This window comes from Physeter macrocephalus, chromosome 8 (assembly GCF_002837175.3).
Source record: "Physeter macrocephalus isolate SW-GA chromosome 8, ASM283717v5, whole genome shotgun sequence".
NCBI classification, from domain to species: Eukaryota; Metazoa; Chordata; class Mammalia; order Artiodactyla; family Physeteridae; genus Physeter; species Physeter macrocephalus.
The window spans coordinates 97,881,103-97,899,568 of NC_041221.1; the positions used below are offsets into that span (position 1 = coordinate 97,881,103).

The 18,466-nt window shown below is 34.0% G+C and overlaps 1 protein-coding gene across 3 annotated transcripts in view; it reads right to left on the bottom strand.

Annotated features, from left to right (window-relative positions):
* Positions 1-18,466, bottom strand: part of CHD1 (chromodomain helicase DNA binding protein 1) — a 78,530-nt gene that overhangs the window by 41,605 nt on the left and 18,459 nt on the right. For all 3 annotated transcript variants that reach the window (XM_028493101.2, XM_055086698.1, XM_024129700.3), the window contains exons 3-10: positions 7,885-8,086; positions 6,765-6,869; positions 5,439-5,503; positions 3,119-3,268; positions 2,709-2,983; positions 1,126-1,351; positions 840-940; positions 435-613 (exon numbers count right to left, since the gene is read on the bottom strand). In XM_028493101.2, the coding sequence (XP_028348902.1) occupies positions 435-613; positions 840-940; positions 1,126-1,351; positions 2,709-2,983; positions 3,119-3,268; positions 5,439-5,503; positions 6,765-6,869; positions 7,885-8,086 (1,303 nt within the window). The remainder of the gene's footprint in view (positions 1-434; positions 614-839; positions 941-1,125; positions 1,352-2,708; positions 2,984-3,118; positions 3,269-5,438; positions 5,504-6,764; positions 6,870-7,884; positions 8,087-18,466) is intronic.

Genomic DNA, 18,466 nt, shown 5'->3' on the forward strand with positions numbered 1-18,466 from the left:
GTCCCCTGCATTGGCAGGTGGATTCTTAACCACTGCGCCACCAGGGAAGTCCTTCACTACCTTTTAAATCAAGCATATACATCTAGTTTCCAAGGAATTTTCCCAGGGAAGCCCCTTCACTACCTTTTAAATCAAGCATATACATCTAGTTTCCAAGGAATTTTCCCTTTTTGATCTCCCTAACCCACTCCCCACAACTACCACCACCAATTTATTATCTTTCTGACACAGATTCACTCACCAAGGCTAAAAGACACTGCCACATGTAAGACGGCACAGCAATTACAGGAACATCATTTCCTGTAAGACCTACCATCCAAGCAGTTCTCTCCTTTAGCCTATGTGAAATCAGAATCCAACTCTCTATGTAGGCTTGTAATATTTATGATGCATAAATATAATTTCAATAATTTAAAATGGCAAACAATACTCACTTTGCAGTCTTTAAAAGGAGTAGTTTTTGATTGATTTCTGCTGAAATACTCATCTATGCACGCCTGAAACTTTTTGGAAATGAGAGCTCCATCTTCCCAGCTGCACTCTGAGTATGGAAGGCCCTGCCATTTGCAATAATAATCAGGATAGCCAGCAGCTGACTTTTGATTGGAATGAGCTGTGAGATAAATCAGGTATTTACTTTTTACACTGAATCTTATCCAAGGAATAATTCTTGGTTAAAAACTATACAAGTAAAAATAAGCCATCTGATTTACAATACTTTATTATTATAGTAAGAGCAAGCTACTGTATTTGATGTGTAAGCAGTAAATTTAAGATGTTTTTCAGATGACTTCAAGCATGGAAAGAAAAATGTTTAATTAGAATCATTTATTACTAACCAATTATTCGCTCCACTATTTGATACTGCTTATGGAGATCATCTGTAAGTTCTTGCTGGCAATTATAATATTCCACATCTTCTGGAGAAGCATTTTTCAACCTGAAAGATTATTAATCCAAGAAAAGACTTAAAAATCTCCCCCAATAACCCATCCCCCAAACACCATCTGTGGCACAAAATCTCCCATTTTGCCACTCATCATGTGAATCAGTTTGAATAATGAAGAAACTGAAAAAGAAATAAAGTTAAGCATCATTAATTTTTAACTCTAATATAAAACATACCATCTTTTTGTTTCCTGATCTTTTTTCTTATAATTATCTAATTTTTTCATTCCTCTAACATTCTGCTGCTTAAGGGTTTCTTCTGTCTCCCAAGTATTGTGGATATGTGACCATCCTTTCCATTTAATTAAATACTGGATCTCTCCTGGTTCCTTGTTTTTTTCAAATCCTGCATTTGGGTCACCATCTGCTTCAACTGCATAGATGGTTGTAGTAGCACCAGTAGCTGAAAAAAAAAAAAGCACAATACATTCCATGTAATTCTGTTATAGAAGCATTTCAACTCAAAAATTCAAGAATATAAATAGAAAAATATATGCTCTTTTAAGTAACAGGGTGTAAGAATTTATGGGAAATTATATTACACATTTATAAAAGAAACTCTGAATTCTAGAACAGAAAGATTATCTAATTTAATCCCCTCGGTTTTAAAATTAGGAAAAAAAAAGGTCAAAAAGACAGCAGCTCACATGAAATCATACAGCAATTTATGATAACCAATGATTGAAACATTAATAATTGGAAATTAAAATAACTAAAAATCATCTTTAAAAACTACATGTCCAAAATCACTATGTGGAAAAGATATCTGCACCCCCATGTTCACTGCAGCATTACTTATAATAGCTAAGACACTTTGGAAACAGCCTAAGTGTCCACTGACAGATAACTGGATTAAAAAAAACATGATACATACATATACATATACAATGGAATACTATTCAGGCATAAAAAAGGAGGAAATCTGCTATTTGTGACAACATGGATGGACCTTGAAGGCATAATGTTAAATGAAATAAGTCAGAAAGACATGCTGTGTGATCACACATATATGGAAAAGGGAGGGAGGAAAGGGAAGAATTCATAGAATGAGAGATCAGATTCATAGTTACCAGAGGTAGGGCAAGTATGATGAAGGTGGTCAAAAAGTACAAACTTCCAATTAGGAGATAAATAAGTACTGGGTATGTAATGTACAACATAATGACTATAGTAAACACTCCTGTATGGTATATCTGAAAGCTGCTAAGAGAGTAGATTCTAAAAGTTCTCATTACAAGGGAAATTTTTAAAAAAATTCTATCTACATTGAGATGACAGATGTTAACTAAACTTATTATGGTAATCATTTCACAATATATGTAAGTCAAGTCATTATACTGCCTACCTTGAAACTTATAGAGTGCTGCACTATCAATTATGTCTTTAAAAAACTGAAAGGAAAAAAATGTATGTCAAGGTAACTAAAAAATAACTTACGTATTTGAGATGGAAGAAAGAAGTTTTAAAACAAACCATATGTCAAATTGAAAGTACTTAAAAAACAACTATTTATTTAGGCATGGTAACAGAAAAACTCAAATGCACAGGTTAAAAATTCCCTAATATCCGCAACGTATGATGAGATCAAATGGATACTTCCTGGGAAGAAAATACTCAGGCTAAGCAAAGTATATTTTATAGCAAATAAGTAAAAAGAAAATAATCCACCCTCTTGGCTTTCAAAGTTGAAAAATCTTCAAGAAATACTTTACTCTAGTAAATATTACTGAAACAACCAAAAAAGTTTGTTAAAAAAATACCTCCTTTTCTCCCAATCCGACAATCCATAAACCGTTCTATTGTTTCAAATTCCTCTTCCTCGGGTTGAGGAACATCCTCTCCACAGACTTCAAGTAGGTCATCAGAATCTGTTTTCATTTCTTCATCTTCCTTATAGCTAACATTGACAGTTGCTTGTCGACGAGAGCTTCTTTTATCATTATCATAGTCTTCTTCATCCTCCTCCTCCTCCTCAGATGAATCAATCTGTCTCTTTTTTTGTCCAATAATCTTTTTTCCATTTTTTGACTTAGATCTAGGGAAGACCAGGGGAGAGAGGTGTTTTACAGAAGTACTGGCATAAAACAAGATTTGAGAAACTGAGAAAAAGAACGAATACCTTCTATAACCAACAATTTTCAGAATCAAACCAAGAACATACTGTACTTACCTATTTTGAGGTTTTCTACTTTTAACTTTGTTTTTTGGCTCATAATCAGATTCTGTTTCATCACAACTACTTTTATCTCTTTCTTCTTCAGATTCTGAATCTGAACCAGACTGAGATGGAGATCCTGACCCAGACATCTGCCAATCTTCACTGTATGTAAAATATATAAAGGATGTTTATTCATACTTATCATATAGCAAATTATGTCTGATAAGATATAAAAATAATCAGGCTAAATTACATTCCAGCTGATATCAAAAATATTGCTTTCACCCATTATAAAAATATTCAAATGTCTATAGAATAAGAAAAATGCTAGAAAATATTCTTCATAGATTTCTCCAACTCCATAGTTTTCTGTTAATTATTTAGTTATACCTCAATGAAAGGCAAATTAAGTAGATCTATTTTGATTATTAGTATAGATGAAAACACTATGTTAATTTGAAGAGTCACAGTGTTTAATTTTGAAAATCTTGTATAATTATTATACTTGCCATTTCAAAAAGAGATTCTAATCCCTTTCATTTTAATTTTCTGGAGATTGTGATTTTTAAAAACATGCCCTTCGAAAATGATTTTTAACATACAACACGTTCATTAAGAAGCTTAAAATAAGGTATCAGAAAATGGAAAAACAAACAAAAAATTCCATCTTAACCAACATTCAATTATTACCTTAACTTTATTACTATTTTTAGTCTATTTAATTCCAATTAACATGTAAAGAAAAAAATATTGGATGCACTGTTAATATTCTGCTATAATATAAACTTCAAATGAAAGATACACATTAAGTTCTTACATATACACTACATCCTGTCTCACAGCTGCTGTTGCTACTCCATTGCTCTGCATGGCTTGCATCAATTATAACTGTGTTAAGGGTTACACAAGCAAGCACACATGATAAAATCTGGTTTATGATATAAAACATAATAAAGAAGCTAATTTTTTTATCTTGAGTATTTTTTCAGAGTTTGCACATTAGACAATAGCAATAGGCAGGATAGATGAAAAAGTCTCCGTTTTACATTTTTATAATAAATATTATGATTTTTATATCCAACCAAATCTATCCATCATCCCAAATTACTTTTGTTTTAAAAATATTCTTTCACTTGCACCCATGCTAAGTTCAGAAATTACTAACTCAGTGGAAGAGTTAAACAGTTGATGAGACACAGTAGTTGAAAATACACTTAGTAAAACAGAAGACAGATCTGAAGAAATCAGCCAGAATGTAGCATAGCAATAAAAGGATAAAAAACATGATACAGTAAGATTCATGGATAGGACAGATGATCCAACAAATATATACAACAGATATGATCCAGTAAGACAGATACAATATATATCTATTAACTGTAGTAACAGAGAAGATTTACAGAATGGGAAAGAGAAAATGCCTAGAGATACAATGACTGAATTTTCAGAAACTAGTAAAACTCATGAATCTTTACATTAAAGATGCATAAAATAAAGTGCATAAAGTGGGATAAATAAATAACAAATCCAAAGCTGGATGCACCAAAGTGAAAGTGCAGAATACTCAAGACAAAGAGAAAAATAAAAGACAAGACACTGGAACAATGAGAAACAAGGAAAAAAACCTCAGACCATCTAAAATATCGGAACTGAGATCTGAGGTACTCTTAACACTTCCTGGGTCAAGATCTTTTTTTTTTTTTTTTTTTTTGTGGTACGCGTGCCTCTCACTGCTGTGGCCTCTTCCGTTGCGGAGCACAGGCTCCGGACGCGCAGGCTCAGCGGCCATGGCCCACGGGCCTAGCCGCTCCGCGGCATGTGGGATCTTCCCAGACCGGGGAAAGAACCTGTGTCCCCTGCATCGGCAGGCGGACTCTCAACCACTGCTCCGCCAGGGAAGCCCCCTGGGTCAAGATCTTTAAGAAATTACAGTGAGTTCTAAATGAGTTCTACAGAAGAAGTAAATTTCATGTGCAGATAAATAGTAAGGATAGCTATGAACATCAGAATCACCTAAAATCTATCATCTGTTGGTCCCTACACTCCTATATAGGTTTCTCAAGTTATCAAGATTTTCTGATATTGTGACTAAGAAGATCTTTGAAGTTTAAAAATATATAGGGGAGAGGGGTTATAGGAAATAAACAAATGGCACAAAAAACTCAGGTTGTCACAGAAAGATAAAAGTTAAAAATTAATGGTTTAAATTAACCTAACAAAATGCCATGAACCAAGAAGTTCACTTTGGGCAACAATTGTTCATAAAGGAAGAAATACAAAATCATTAGGATTTTCTTGATATAAAAGTAATCAGTTGAACAAAACGGCATACTCTTTATGCTTTTTCCTTTTGACCTCACTCGATGAGTCATCGGAATCTTCACTGCTAGAAGAATCCTGTAAAGAAAAATATATAAAGTTAATGTTATTAATGATTAGAATTTAACCATAATACATTTTTATTACTTTTATTAATTTTTTATTACTTTACTACTTTTATTACTTTTTATTAACATTCACTTTAATAATAAAGGCTCTTTTTTTCCATGTTATACCATTAATTAGCACATAAAGTGATTAATAACATTTTTATTGCAAATATATAACAGCCAGTGAAATTAGGTAAACATCACAATGTCAGCATTTTGTATAAAATCTTATAATCTACTGTCTCTGGAGACTATTACTGTTGCCTATTATGGCCTCAAAAAGGAATCCTAATTGTTGGTATGTCAAATTTTCATTTAATATTTTTCTTCCTCATCAGGCAGTTTTTGATATATAAATATCCCCCACTTTTTGAAAGTTCAATTTCTATCACTTCACTTTTACAAAAAACCTTCATTGGTACCTGTTTCACTAACTGAAAAAAATCCAAAGAGAATTTTTACTTTTACAAAAACCAGCAAAAAGCAAAAAACAGCATTCAGCATTTGTTTTGCAGAGAGCTGTTATAGAGGCGGCAAGGATGCGGAGCAGCGAGAACAGCACCTCCAAGCCCCTTCCCTGGAAACTACACTCCGCATCTCAGTACTAGCTGCCATAATTCTGAACTGTGTCTGTGAGCATCTGTGCTTTATCTCCATTTATTTTGCACAACAGTTAGCAAGATGTGTCCTAAGGAAATAGCTTCTTTGCTTTACACCATTTTGCTTAGGAAAGGAACACTCTACTTTCGGATAGTTGGGGAAACCTACAGTTCTTCCTGAATGTCTTTGTGCAAACATACCTGCATGTGTGTTCATATGCACACAGGAACTACACTGTTTACAGTTGCAGCCTATTCTTTTAAAAACATGTTGAGAATTCTCTTATTAATGTTCTGTACAAATATGATTTAACAGTACAGTATTTCTTCATTCATATATGTGAGTGCATACGTGTGTGTTTGTGTATTTTCCTAGTATTCATATTTAGTTTATTCTAGTTTTGCTGTGATGAGCAAATGCACAAATTTCTGTTGTTTGTTTTAGAAACAAGAGGAAATTTGGATAAAAATATGTCTACATTTCAAGGCTATTGATACACATATTTAAATGTAGTTATTTTCCTATCCTTTTAAAACCCTTACTGTTTCTAGTAATTTCATAAATAGCTACCTAAATGATTACATATCATATCTACTTTTCAGATAAGAGTTTTCACAATGAAAACTCACCTCTTCTGATCCACTATTAGATGAAGCTTGATGTTGCTGCTGTTGCTGCTTCTTGAGCATTGCAGATCTCTGAACAGCCAGAATACTAGGGCTAGATTTCCAAAACTATAATAGAAATATAAACAAGTGAAGAACAAAGTTTTGAGAAAACTGGAAAAAGGTTAATTTATTGAAAAGTAGTACCAACATTTTCACTGCCTCCAAATAATAAATTAAGACTATTTTTCTTACTCACATTATACGTAATACAATATTATTGCAATATAATTAAAATAAAATGCTGAGCTTTAGTTGTATATAAATAATTTACGGTGTTTTGAGTTTCACAATCAATCAATATGTTCTTTGGTATTAAGACTATTATTTTCAAAAATGATGTTTTAATATATGACACCAGTGCTACTCAAAGTGCGGCTGCTATTTTTTTAATTGGTGTGAGGTGAAGATGAAGAGCTTGAGTCAGAATGCAAATCAACTAAGCACAGTTTTAGTTCAACTGACTTTTTGTTTTTGTTTGTTTGTGGTAGCAAGACTTCCTGAATGAAGGAAGCTGTATGTATATTTTGGCTCAAGCATCTTATCATGACTGGTACTCTAAGTAACACTACTGTATACTATTCTGAGGTATAGACAAGTTTTAGTAAATCTTGTAATAGGCTTTTTTAAACAGAATGGCCCTTAGCCGATTCTACCATGTATCTTAAAGGAAGCAGAGTTCTATTAAAGTCTATTAGCAATAAAGTAGCTCCTCTGAAGATCTTGGAAGTAGAGATCACACTGTAAGATTAACAAAAAGACCTCACAAAGCCTTAAATTTTTATCCATGAGACAATGAAAGTTTATGCAACAATTTCTGCCTCAAAAAGAGAAAGTTTTGCATGTGTTCATTTTTGTATGCGTTACAAAGTTTGGTAGTTTTGTATGTGTTCATATAGTTACAGGTTGCTTCTCTTCCAAGTCAATCAGTCCACAGATACTGAACCACAAGTTTGAGAATCACTTAAAGTGTATATTTGAAATTAACATTTTCTAAAAGCTAGATTAAGAATGCTCTAAACCAAAGCTATAAATTTTCCCAAAATAATAAAAGAAATCTTTCATTGGATAGTTTATTTATTACCTCAGCTCCATCAACTTTCGGTGGTTTTGCTTGAACTTTATTTTCTCGGGAATTGTCTGACTCAGACTCTGACTGACTGCCCGATTCGGATCCAGAGTCAGAGTCACTGCTACCTGACTGGCTACTGCTTCCATCACTACTGCTTCCAGAACTTGAACCAGATCCAGAGCCTGACGCTGACCCAGAATCATCATCCGAATGGCTACAATTTGAAAATAAACAGATTTCAAACAAAATTCATTAAAAAATTTAGTTTTTCTTAACTCAGCAAAAAGCCCCAAATCATTAAACCTTGTTTAGTTCATATGTCAACTGTCTATAACCAAACAAATAGAAAAAGGAATTAATGTTAATCTCTGGTAATAACTGACATACTAGATAGATTTAGTATAGTTTGGGATAAAACACAAGCAATCAGATCACAATCTTCCTCCAAGATAATGAACAAAACCTACCAAGTACAGAATCCTGGGCTAGAAAGTTGGGAAAACAAAAAGTTTAAGCTGCAGGCCCTATCTTTAAAAGGCTATTTGAGGTAGTAAACATAAAGAATGAATTCTGTGACGAAAAGGCTAAATGTGTTAAAAATTCTCATAGCAAAAGGTAGAAAACAAATTAATTTATAGTTTCAACTTGTTTTCAAGTTTACATTTTATGTTCTATCATCTCAGGGGAATGAATGTAAATTATTACCACTAAACTATGATAAAATAAAATTTACTAAAAAATAAGATCAGTAATTGCTTCTCTGAGAAAATTATTGAATCTTTTATGGTTCCTTAGTAATAAATCTGAAATAGCAAATTCTCAATCTTTCCTAGCCTCTATACACACACATGTGAAAGCAATTAATAGTTCAATGAGAAACTATCTCATTCTCCAGTACCTATTTTCAGTCCAAAGTAGTCTAGAGATGGTCTGTACTAAATAAATGATTGTATAAATTACTATTATCCAAAAGGCCATTTGTTCACTTGGTGTTTACATTTGAATTGTTGAAAACCAGGGCATTAAATTTTTGAAATACATGGTAGACTCAGCTTTTGATGTATTTTCATCTGGCTTCATGAGAAACAACAGGTAATATAATATACACCAACACACAGCAAAACTCAAGCTTCATGTTCTCTTGCTGTAATTTTCAGAACCACCAGATGGAGGTATTACTCTAAGAAAATCCTGCAATATCAAAAAGTAATCCCTTTCTAAAAGTAATTTCTCCTTTTCGAGAGCAAGAAGTTTCTATATGGAAACACAGACATAAAAGTTTTCAAGAAGACTTTTGATTCCAAAAGTTAGATATAAATTAAAATGCTTAAGGTGTGAACAAACATATGCCTATTTTTAAAATCTGGGAATCTAGTGGAATATATGTTTTTCTACATTTCTGCCACAATTTCTACCCTCTAGACACCTGGTTCAAGAACAGCATAGTGTCTTTTTTTTTTTTTTTTTTTTTTTTGCAGTACGCGGGCCTCTCACTGTTGTGGCCTCTCCCGTTGCGGAGCACAGGCTCCGGACGCGCAGGTGCAGTGGCCATGGCTCACGGGTCCAGCCGCTCCACGGCATGTGGGATCTTCCCGGACCGGGGCACGAACCCGTGTCCCCTGCATCGGCAGGCGGACTCTCAACCACTGCGCCACCAGGGAAGCCCAGCATAGTGTCTTTTAATTAAAAAACAAAAACAAAATTTACCTTACTGTATTTTACTTGGGTCCCTTGAAATTTCAACAAGAATATCAGAGAAGATATTTTTCCTGACACACAATTTTATTTTTCCTTTAATCCACTAGGCAAGAGACGTTTTTCATTTATTCAATAAACCTTACTGAGAACTTTCATTCGTTAGGCACTGGGAAGACTGAGATGAGATGAAGTCCTTACCATTAAAATAACTTCTAACCTGTTATGGAGAGACAGTCATGTCAACCAATAAATACCACTCTGGGCATATTTAAGATAACTGAACTAGGAGTATGCGGAGCACTGAAGATACAAACAAGTCAGGTACAGTAATCGGGGAACATTTAGAAGAAAGTGAAGATGAACTAATCCCTTAGGAAAGAAGAATGAAGCAGAGGGGTATCATTTTAATTGCTTACAAGCTTCTTGAGGGTACTGTTTATTTTTCCCAGCATACCTTACACAGGTGGGCGCTCAGTAAATACCTGAAAAGTAAATGGACGGATGATTGAATTTGGGAACTATCATGAGCCTATATTGTTAATTATATCTTGATTAGTCATAAAGTAGCTAGTCAAAATTCCTTGTTAATAAATCAAAATTCTTAAGTGAATGTAGGAATCTTCCTTTCATACTCTCTAGGCAAAAGCTGGCTGGAGATAAAAGCTAACAGCCTGAGCCTAGACTACTCTAAAGGCATAGGTTTATTATTAGAATGTCTTCACCTTAGGTATTAAAAGTATAAAGTATTTATTTTATTTAGTTGTTTGTAGCAGGATTAAGAATAGACAAAGAATTAACAAGCAATGTTTTACATACTGCCATAGAATGAACTACAGGATATAGTTAGGTAAAAAGAGCAAGATACAAAAGTGTTTATAGTATGCTTCCTTTGTATATGAAAGGGGAAATGTTTACACATAGCTGCTTATGCTTCTGAAAAAAGCAATAATGGCAGCATGAAACAACAATTAAATTAAAAATGGTTACCTACAAAGGGAGGGGAGGGAAGAAAGAAGAGGGAACAAGGATTGAAATGAGTTGTCAGTTTCTGAACCATGTAAGTGCTTTACATAATTTATTTAAAAAGGAAATCCTAACAATTGAAAGAAAATATATATAGGTTCGGGGGGGGGAAAAAATCTATATTCAGACATAAAATTCTGAGCGAAAATAGGTAAAAAGCCTCTCCCTAATGAAGTAATTCTATTTCAGCCCACAGCTGCATATGCTCTTTCTAGAATAAAAATTAAACATGGCCTAACTTGATAAGTTTTCAGTGTTTCTGTAACAAAGGTCAAACACCTATGAGGTGCAGGAATTTGTCTCTGCCAACCTATCTCCAGCCACTTTCCCACTTAAACCCTTAGTTTTAGTGATGGCAAACTACTTGTAATTCTCTGAGAGAGAGTTTCTCTTCCCACTTCCTGCTTTTGCATAATTACTTCCCTTTTTTTCCCCACTATATAATTTCTACTTGAGCCTCACTTCATGGGTACTTCTCCAACAAATCTCTCTTGACTCCAACATTAAATCACCTGAACATTAAATCAGGAATACTTACCTCAGCATTCCCACAGCATCCTGTACCTATTACTATCTTGCCCATACACACATTATATAATAATCACTGTAGTTTTCTGTTTTCTTTTGTTTTTTGGTATCCTAACCTTTGGTATTCTACCATATGTTCCTGGAGTGCTGGAATTCTTACTTGTTCTTTGTATGCTGAGCACTAAATGAAGGGCTAAATATGTTTGGTGGGTGGATAGATGTATACATAAGCAAACAAATCAAAGATACATACGGATACAACGTCTTACATAAAATTCACAAATCGAGTTTGACTATAAAAAATATTTCTAAGCTCCAATTAACATTTTATTTATTTAGGTAATAATCAATAGCACTGATTTTTTAATATAAGTATCTGTATACCACTTAAGAGTTATTACTTATATTAAATCTCACTAGCCCAACAGTAATAAGGTGGTAGATTATTAAAAACACTGAATTCTTTTCCTCATCTTTCTCAATTTACCTAAAAAATAAAACCCACCATCATGTTTATGGGTATTTTGATAAAATTATAGTTTTCTTAGGGTAAATTAAGTAGAAATACAACATTTAAACATAAAATAGCAATTCAAATTAAAGTTTCTTTTCAAGCTTGTTTCTATGCTCAATTTCAAATATAAACAACAGAGCAATATAATGAATTACCATTTATCTAACAACCAGCTTCGCAATTAACAACTCATACCAATCTTGTTTCAAATAATCCAGCTTCCCACAAACACACAATCTCAAACATGTTAAAATTTCATCCATAAATACTTTAGTACTCATGTAAAAACAAACAACAAAAAAACTCCTATTTTTAAACATCCACAAAATGAGTATCATTTTTAAAACAAAATCACTTATACCTTAATGTTAAATATGATATTATTATTAAATAGTATTAAATATCCAGTTTAGTTTATCTCTTTAGTTGATTTTGTTTCTTCATGGACTGTAAATCCAAACACAATTCATACACTGCAACTGAATCACGTATTTCTTAAGTCTCTTTCATTAACCTAACAGTTCCCTCTCCCTCTTTTTTTTTTCCCCTTGCAATTTATTTTGTGGAATAAATTAGGCAGTTTTTCCTGCAGACATTTCCTGCTTTCCAGATTTTACTGACTGCATCTCTGTGGTATTATTTGACAGATTTTTCTGTCCCTTGTATTTCTTGTAAACTGTTAGATCTAGAGGCTCAGATTTAAATTCAGTTCTTGGCAAGAATGTATTTTAAGAGTAGTTGTGGACTTCTATTAGAAAAAACAATGTTTGGTTGTCTCTTTTTGTATGAGGTTGTTTGATCTGTGTGTTCAGGTTATTTTCAGCCTTATCCTTCCATTATATAGTTCCTCATAACCCCTACAGGGACTTCATCCACTATTTATTTAGAGGCAGTAAAATGGTGATATTATATCATTCTTTATTTACCCATTATATCATTTCTTCACTAGTAGGTGGAATACTTCTTCTATAAGGAGAAAATTTCCCTCACCATATTTGTTAACTTTGAGGTACAGTTCATACAGGAAATGCACTTACATTTCTTTTCCTTCTTTTCCAGCTTTCAAAATGAGTTAAATTGCTAGCATCCTTTCAAAGTAAGTAAACCAGTAATTTTCTAAGTCTCATTATGAACTCATGGATTTGAAGTTATTTGATGAGTTTTAACAATCCATTATCATTGTTAAAGCCCAAACTGTCCCCTCTTTAGTGAACAGGAAACCCTTTACTACTTCCCGAATCCTTTTCACAAGACCTCAAGTCTTCTTTGATAGCTTCCTCACTTTCTGGTCTGATGAGATGAACCACGCTCATCTTGTATATTTCTTGCCTCAGACTGTAACTCAGGCATTTCATCAAAAAGCTCCGCTTCTGTTTAAGATGGAAATTAATTGCAATCTGAGTACTAGGTGAGCCTATTACTACTGGATTGGTCATTGTTTTTAAGATTTTTTTTTAATAAGATGAGCTAGGATACGTGTATTTTTAGAGACAATGCATTAAGGATTTACACTGTATTTCCAAGTCAAATTTGTAGGTTTTTTTTTTTTTTTTTTTCTTTGCTGCACTTGGGCCCCCACTGTTGTGACCCCTCCCACCGCGGAGCACAGGCTCCGGACGCGCAGACCCAGCGGCCACGGCTCACGGGCCCAGCCGCTCTGCGGCACGCGGGATCCTCCCGGACCGGGGCACGAACCCGCGTCCCCTGCATCGGCAGGCGGACCCCCAACCACCGCGCCACCAGGGAAGCCCAAATTTGTAGGTTTTTTACTTCTCTGATTTTATATTTATACCATCACTTGGGTTGAGTTTCTTGGTTCCAAATGACACTAATAAAATTATTTATTTGCTTTATCTTAGAATATACATAATAGTTTCAAAATAGCAATAACATTGATTAACAACGTTAACTAAAAGTTAAGACGTCTTAAATTTTAGTTAAGACGTCTTAAATAAAAGTTAAGACGTCTTAAATTTTAGTTAAGACGTCTTAACTAAAAGTTAAGATTTCTTCACAATTCTTCTTGGCCTTCAGGAATACTCACCCCTATTATCAAATTATTGCTTTGAAGCCACTAAAATAGTGATATTTTATTAATGATATTAGTTTTGATCACCAAACTTCTGTATGGTCACTAATTTTGTTTAATTAGGGTCATTTGCTTTTTTTTTTCATTTTTAGGAACCGCTTTTTATTCACTTTGATCTAATGTTGCTTTATTATTTACTTGGATCCAACTTGAGAGCTACCAAAGTTATCATCAAAATCCAGCTTCCATCCTTGTCTCCTCTACACCATGACCTCTCTCCCCCTTCAGAAATTATTTTTTTAAGTTTTTCACTTATTTTCCCTTTTTCAGTATAAGCAAATTATAAGAGTATATTTATATTCCCTTTTCACAAATGATTATTAACATATTTACAATCTTATATAAATGTCATATTATACACACATTGTATCCTGGAGGTCATTCCATAGCAGTGTAGGGATATAGTCCCCTTTCCTTTACGCAACTGCATATACTCCATTTTGTAGATACACCATAGTTTCAACCGGTCCCTCAAAGATGAACCAGTCTTTTGATACCACAAACAATGATACAAAAAAATGACCCTCTGCATATATCTTTTTTGTATTTACGGCAGTGTATCTTCTTATTTGCTATTTATCAACCAATGTAAATACATCCCCTTTGAAGTTTTAAATTTACAATCACCTAGCACCCAGGTCTTGATTCCTAAATACAAATCCACACTTAAGTAAACTAGAAGTCCTTTGAGAAATGGCAGATTCTAAGGCTGGGACAGGGAAGGCACCAGATGAACCTAAACAAGCTTGCTGTGCCAAAAAGCAAAATACTAAAGAGAAAAGAAGAAAAAACAGGATATGGGAGGCAACTTGAAGGGGCTTCCATCAGCTCAATCTGATTTGAGCATCAAAACAGACAGTAAAGGATTATTACCTAGTAAATAAAACAGGAATCCTCAAGTCCATGCTGATGATAGGTAGGTAGGTAGAAAGACAGACAGACAGATGGCAGATGACAGGCTGAAAGAATTCTGAATGCCAACTGGTAAATGTGGACAGGGTGGCAGTGTTAGAAAATTACCATTTTACAATCATCACAGAAAACACTGGTTCAGGTAAAATCATCAAAAGATGCTAAATCTAGGGGGAGAGTTTGATGAGTAAGAGATTTAAACAGTCTCAAAGTATCTTCTCACAAATTGCTTATTAGCTGTATTAATGGATAAATTAGAAACTACAGTGGAAAAACCAGATATCACCCTGTCCTGGTGATCAAAACTAATATCACCAATAGGGACAGACAGACATTATGAGCCTCCAGATTTGATACCTTTGTGAAAGACATATCATCACTCACACAGTTCTCCAGCCAGGGGATGCAGAGTGCAGGGGATGTATAAATTGCATCAAATCGTAAGTAAACATAAGACAAACCTAAATTGAGAAATATATTCTATACAATAACTAGCCTATAGCCTTCAAAATGCTAATGTCATGAAAGACAAAGAAAGAGGAACTGTTTCAGATTAAAGGAGATTAAAGAGACATGACAGCCAAATCCAATTTTAGACTGAACCCCGTACTGAAAGATGACTGGGATGATTGACCAAACTGGAATACAGAATAAAGATTAAAGTATTATACTAACATAAATTTTCCTGAATATAATAACTATACAGGGCTTATATAAGGGAATTCCTTGGTTCTTAAAAATATACATACTGAAGTTTTAAAAGCATAAATGGATATGATTTTTGCAACGTACTCTCAAATTATTCAGGAAAAATAAATACATATTACATAAACATGTATATAAACATATATGTATAAAAAGAAAGAATAAAAGGGAAATGTGGCAAAAAGCTAAAAATCAGTGTATCCAGGCAGAAGCATATTACAGGAACTATTCTTGCAACTTTTCTGTAATTTGAAATTCTTACAACTTTTCTATAATTTGAAATTAATTCAAAATTAAAATGTTAATAAACAAAAAATTTTTTCCAATACCACAAGATTCTGTCACTAATATTCAATATTGTGGTATCTCATATTCAAGTAGTAAAAGGTACAAAGATGAGGAAATTTTAAAGTTGCAGAAGTCAAATGCATATGAAACAGGCAAGTAAGCAAACATTCAGTGGCATGAAAAATGAAAGTATCTAATATTCAGCCAATAAAATGGCCAAGCTGAATAGGTAAAAATATAAGAACTGCATAACGCTTTTCCTTAAGAGATATGGAAAGATAAAAACACTAAGGAAGGGAAATTAAAGACCAGCTGTATACAACAGCTGCCTCAGAAACTGCTAGTCACCCAACTCAGCATGTCTTCTTTTCCTTAGTAACAGAAATCCCAATGTTATGGTCTACACAGTATAAAAAAGTGTACAGCAAAAACTCCTTGCAGCTAAGTATGGCTATTAGCTAAAAGTTCTGACAAATGAAACATAAGCAGAAATGTTGGGCTGTACTTCCCAGAAGGCTACTCAACCAGGCTGACTCAGCTAGGAGATGCTCCCTTTTTTGGCCCTTCTGATTTGCCTTCAAAATTTCCAGCTGTCTGACAGTAGGAAAAGTGCTCAAAATTCACATCTGCACAGGTTCTTTTAGTATAAAAGCCAATATTCTTTTCCAATATTCCCAAGGTTATGGTAAGTGAATGTTCTTAATAACCTGAGTGACCATGAAAAATTAATATTCTGTTCAGTAAGACATTAAATCCATTTTTAAATTGTTTTATTCAAGTTAAGTTTTTAGGAGCTTTAGTGCAGCTATTGTCAATGGTTTACTTCCTCATGAGTTCCACATAACTAAAATGTTATGATTCTTTATCTGTGGATTGGCTCTGAGAAATGCTTTTCAAACTCTAACAAACATGAAGATGACCATCCCTCTCCAAGTTTTCAATTACATATGCCTTGGCCCCATCTCACAGCCTCTGGTGAAGCTAGCATCTTGAGGAGTTTTAATGACTCACTTTTGTTCTTGGGATAAAATGACTAAAATCTGATCTCTGCCTACCTCTCTAATTTATCTTAAATATCTCTATTCTGCACCCTAGTCTCACTAACCTCCTTTAGCCCTTGAATTTGCCATGCTTTCTCACCTCATAGCCTTGGTATAAAGCAATTCTCCATACCTGGAAAACTTGTTAATCTTCGTCCCACCTTCTTCCCTAGTTCTAGACCTCTTCCCCCAGACTACATTAGACATCTAGCATGGTATCTGGCACTTAGTGTATGCTTAACATAAACTAGTATAAGCACAGGGGTGTTTTACTTAACAACTGTATCCCTACTTTCTAGCACTGTACCTGACATATTCTGAAAATATATTTGTGAATTAATAAATAGCTAATACTACCTCATTACTTTTATTCAAAAACACCATAAGCCTAAGTCTTCCACAGAAATTTTCTTGTTCTTACTCCTGGTTTCTCTGCCTCTACTTTTTCTCTTTCCGGTTTTTTCTTCCTCCAAGTCATCTAACTTAAAACTGTTTTGGAGAAAATAATTTTAAGAAGAAATTTTTTCTTCCTTTTTTTTATTTTGAAGAATCAGACGATCTGAAAACACCAGGTCCACTTCCCACATGGTCACAATTGTCTATATCTAAGTAGCACTGGTTCCTTTTGATGAAGGATATGACCTCCAATTCACCAGTCGCCTCCTCTAAACAAATGTCTTACACCTGGACAGCTTCATTCATTTTTGTTATCTGTTTGGCCCTTATGGCTCCTTTTCTCATTTATACTCCAATTAAGACAAAATTTTTAATATCTCTTTATAGCTTTCAAAATATTTTGGTAAAACGAATTCCATTTTATCCTCACCACCAAAAAATGTCCTTGAAGGCACATATAGGGAGACTCTATAAACTGTTTTCAGAGAAGACAACCCTTCTAAGGTCCCAGCTTTAAGGAGAGTTAATTCTGTAGCCAAATACTAAGTTCCAGTCCCAATCCCAGCACCCTGTCCAGAGGGCCTGTATCCTTCCAAATATCCTGCATTGCCCTGTTTGCTCAGAGCTTACTGCTCTGACTTTGAGTTCCGTTCTGTTCCTGGCACAACAAAGTTTTCTCTAAAGTTCAGCTGCACATCTACGTTTTTTTTCCTTTGCTCTATATTATTTAGCATTTTCATGTGTTTGTGGGTAGAAGTGCTTCAGAGTGAGAGTCTATGTTAGCTCAGCCCAGCCTATAACAGAATTGCAAGACCTCCTTTCTCTATACTCAACCTTTCACTCTTATCGGTCCTTTGAACTAAAGAAAACACTACTACCTATACTGAGTACTTTAAAATGATGTATTCTCAAGTGAATAAACAAAGATTCTTCTATGTTACAAGGAAAAACATGCTTTTTTATCACAGGAATTGGAAACTAGCCTGCAACGGAACATAAAGAAAGAATGAATAAAATAATGACCTTCTAAGAAAGTGGTAGCAATGGACAGCTGCTTTCCTTACCACCAGATCGCCAACAGAAGAAACTGGCCCTGATAAATCTTGGAATAGATTGAAAAGTCAAAAGAAAGTAATACTGAAGTGCGTGTAGAAGTACTGAGGAGGAATGAAAAGAACATCTCAAAACAGTAGCACTAACGAAGAAGAAAAAAACACTGTGTATTTAAACATCATATGTAAATTAGACTACCTGTATCAAAGGCTTAAATTGACGATTTCATTTTTAAACATATCCATTTGTTTACTTCTTTCCTTCCTAATACGTAAAGATTTTCTTTCTAATATATCACATTTCCGTAATTTTTCTTTCCTTTTTTTAAACTGGTAGAATTTAGATGAA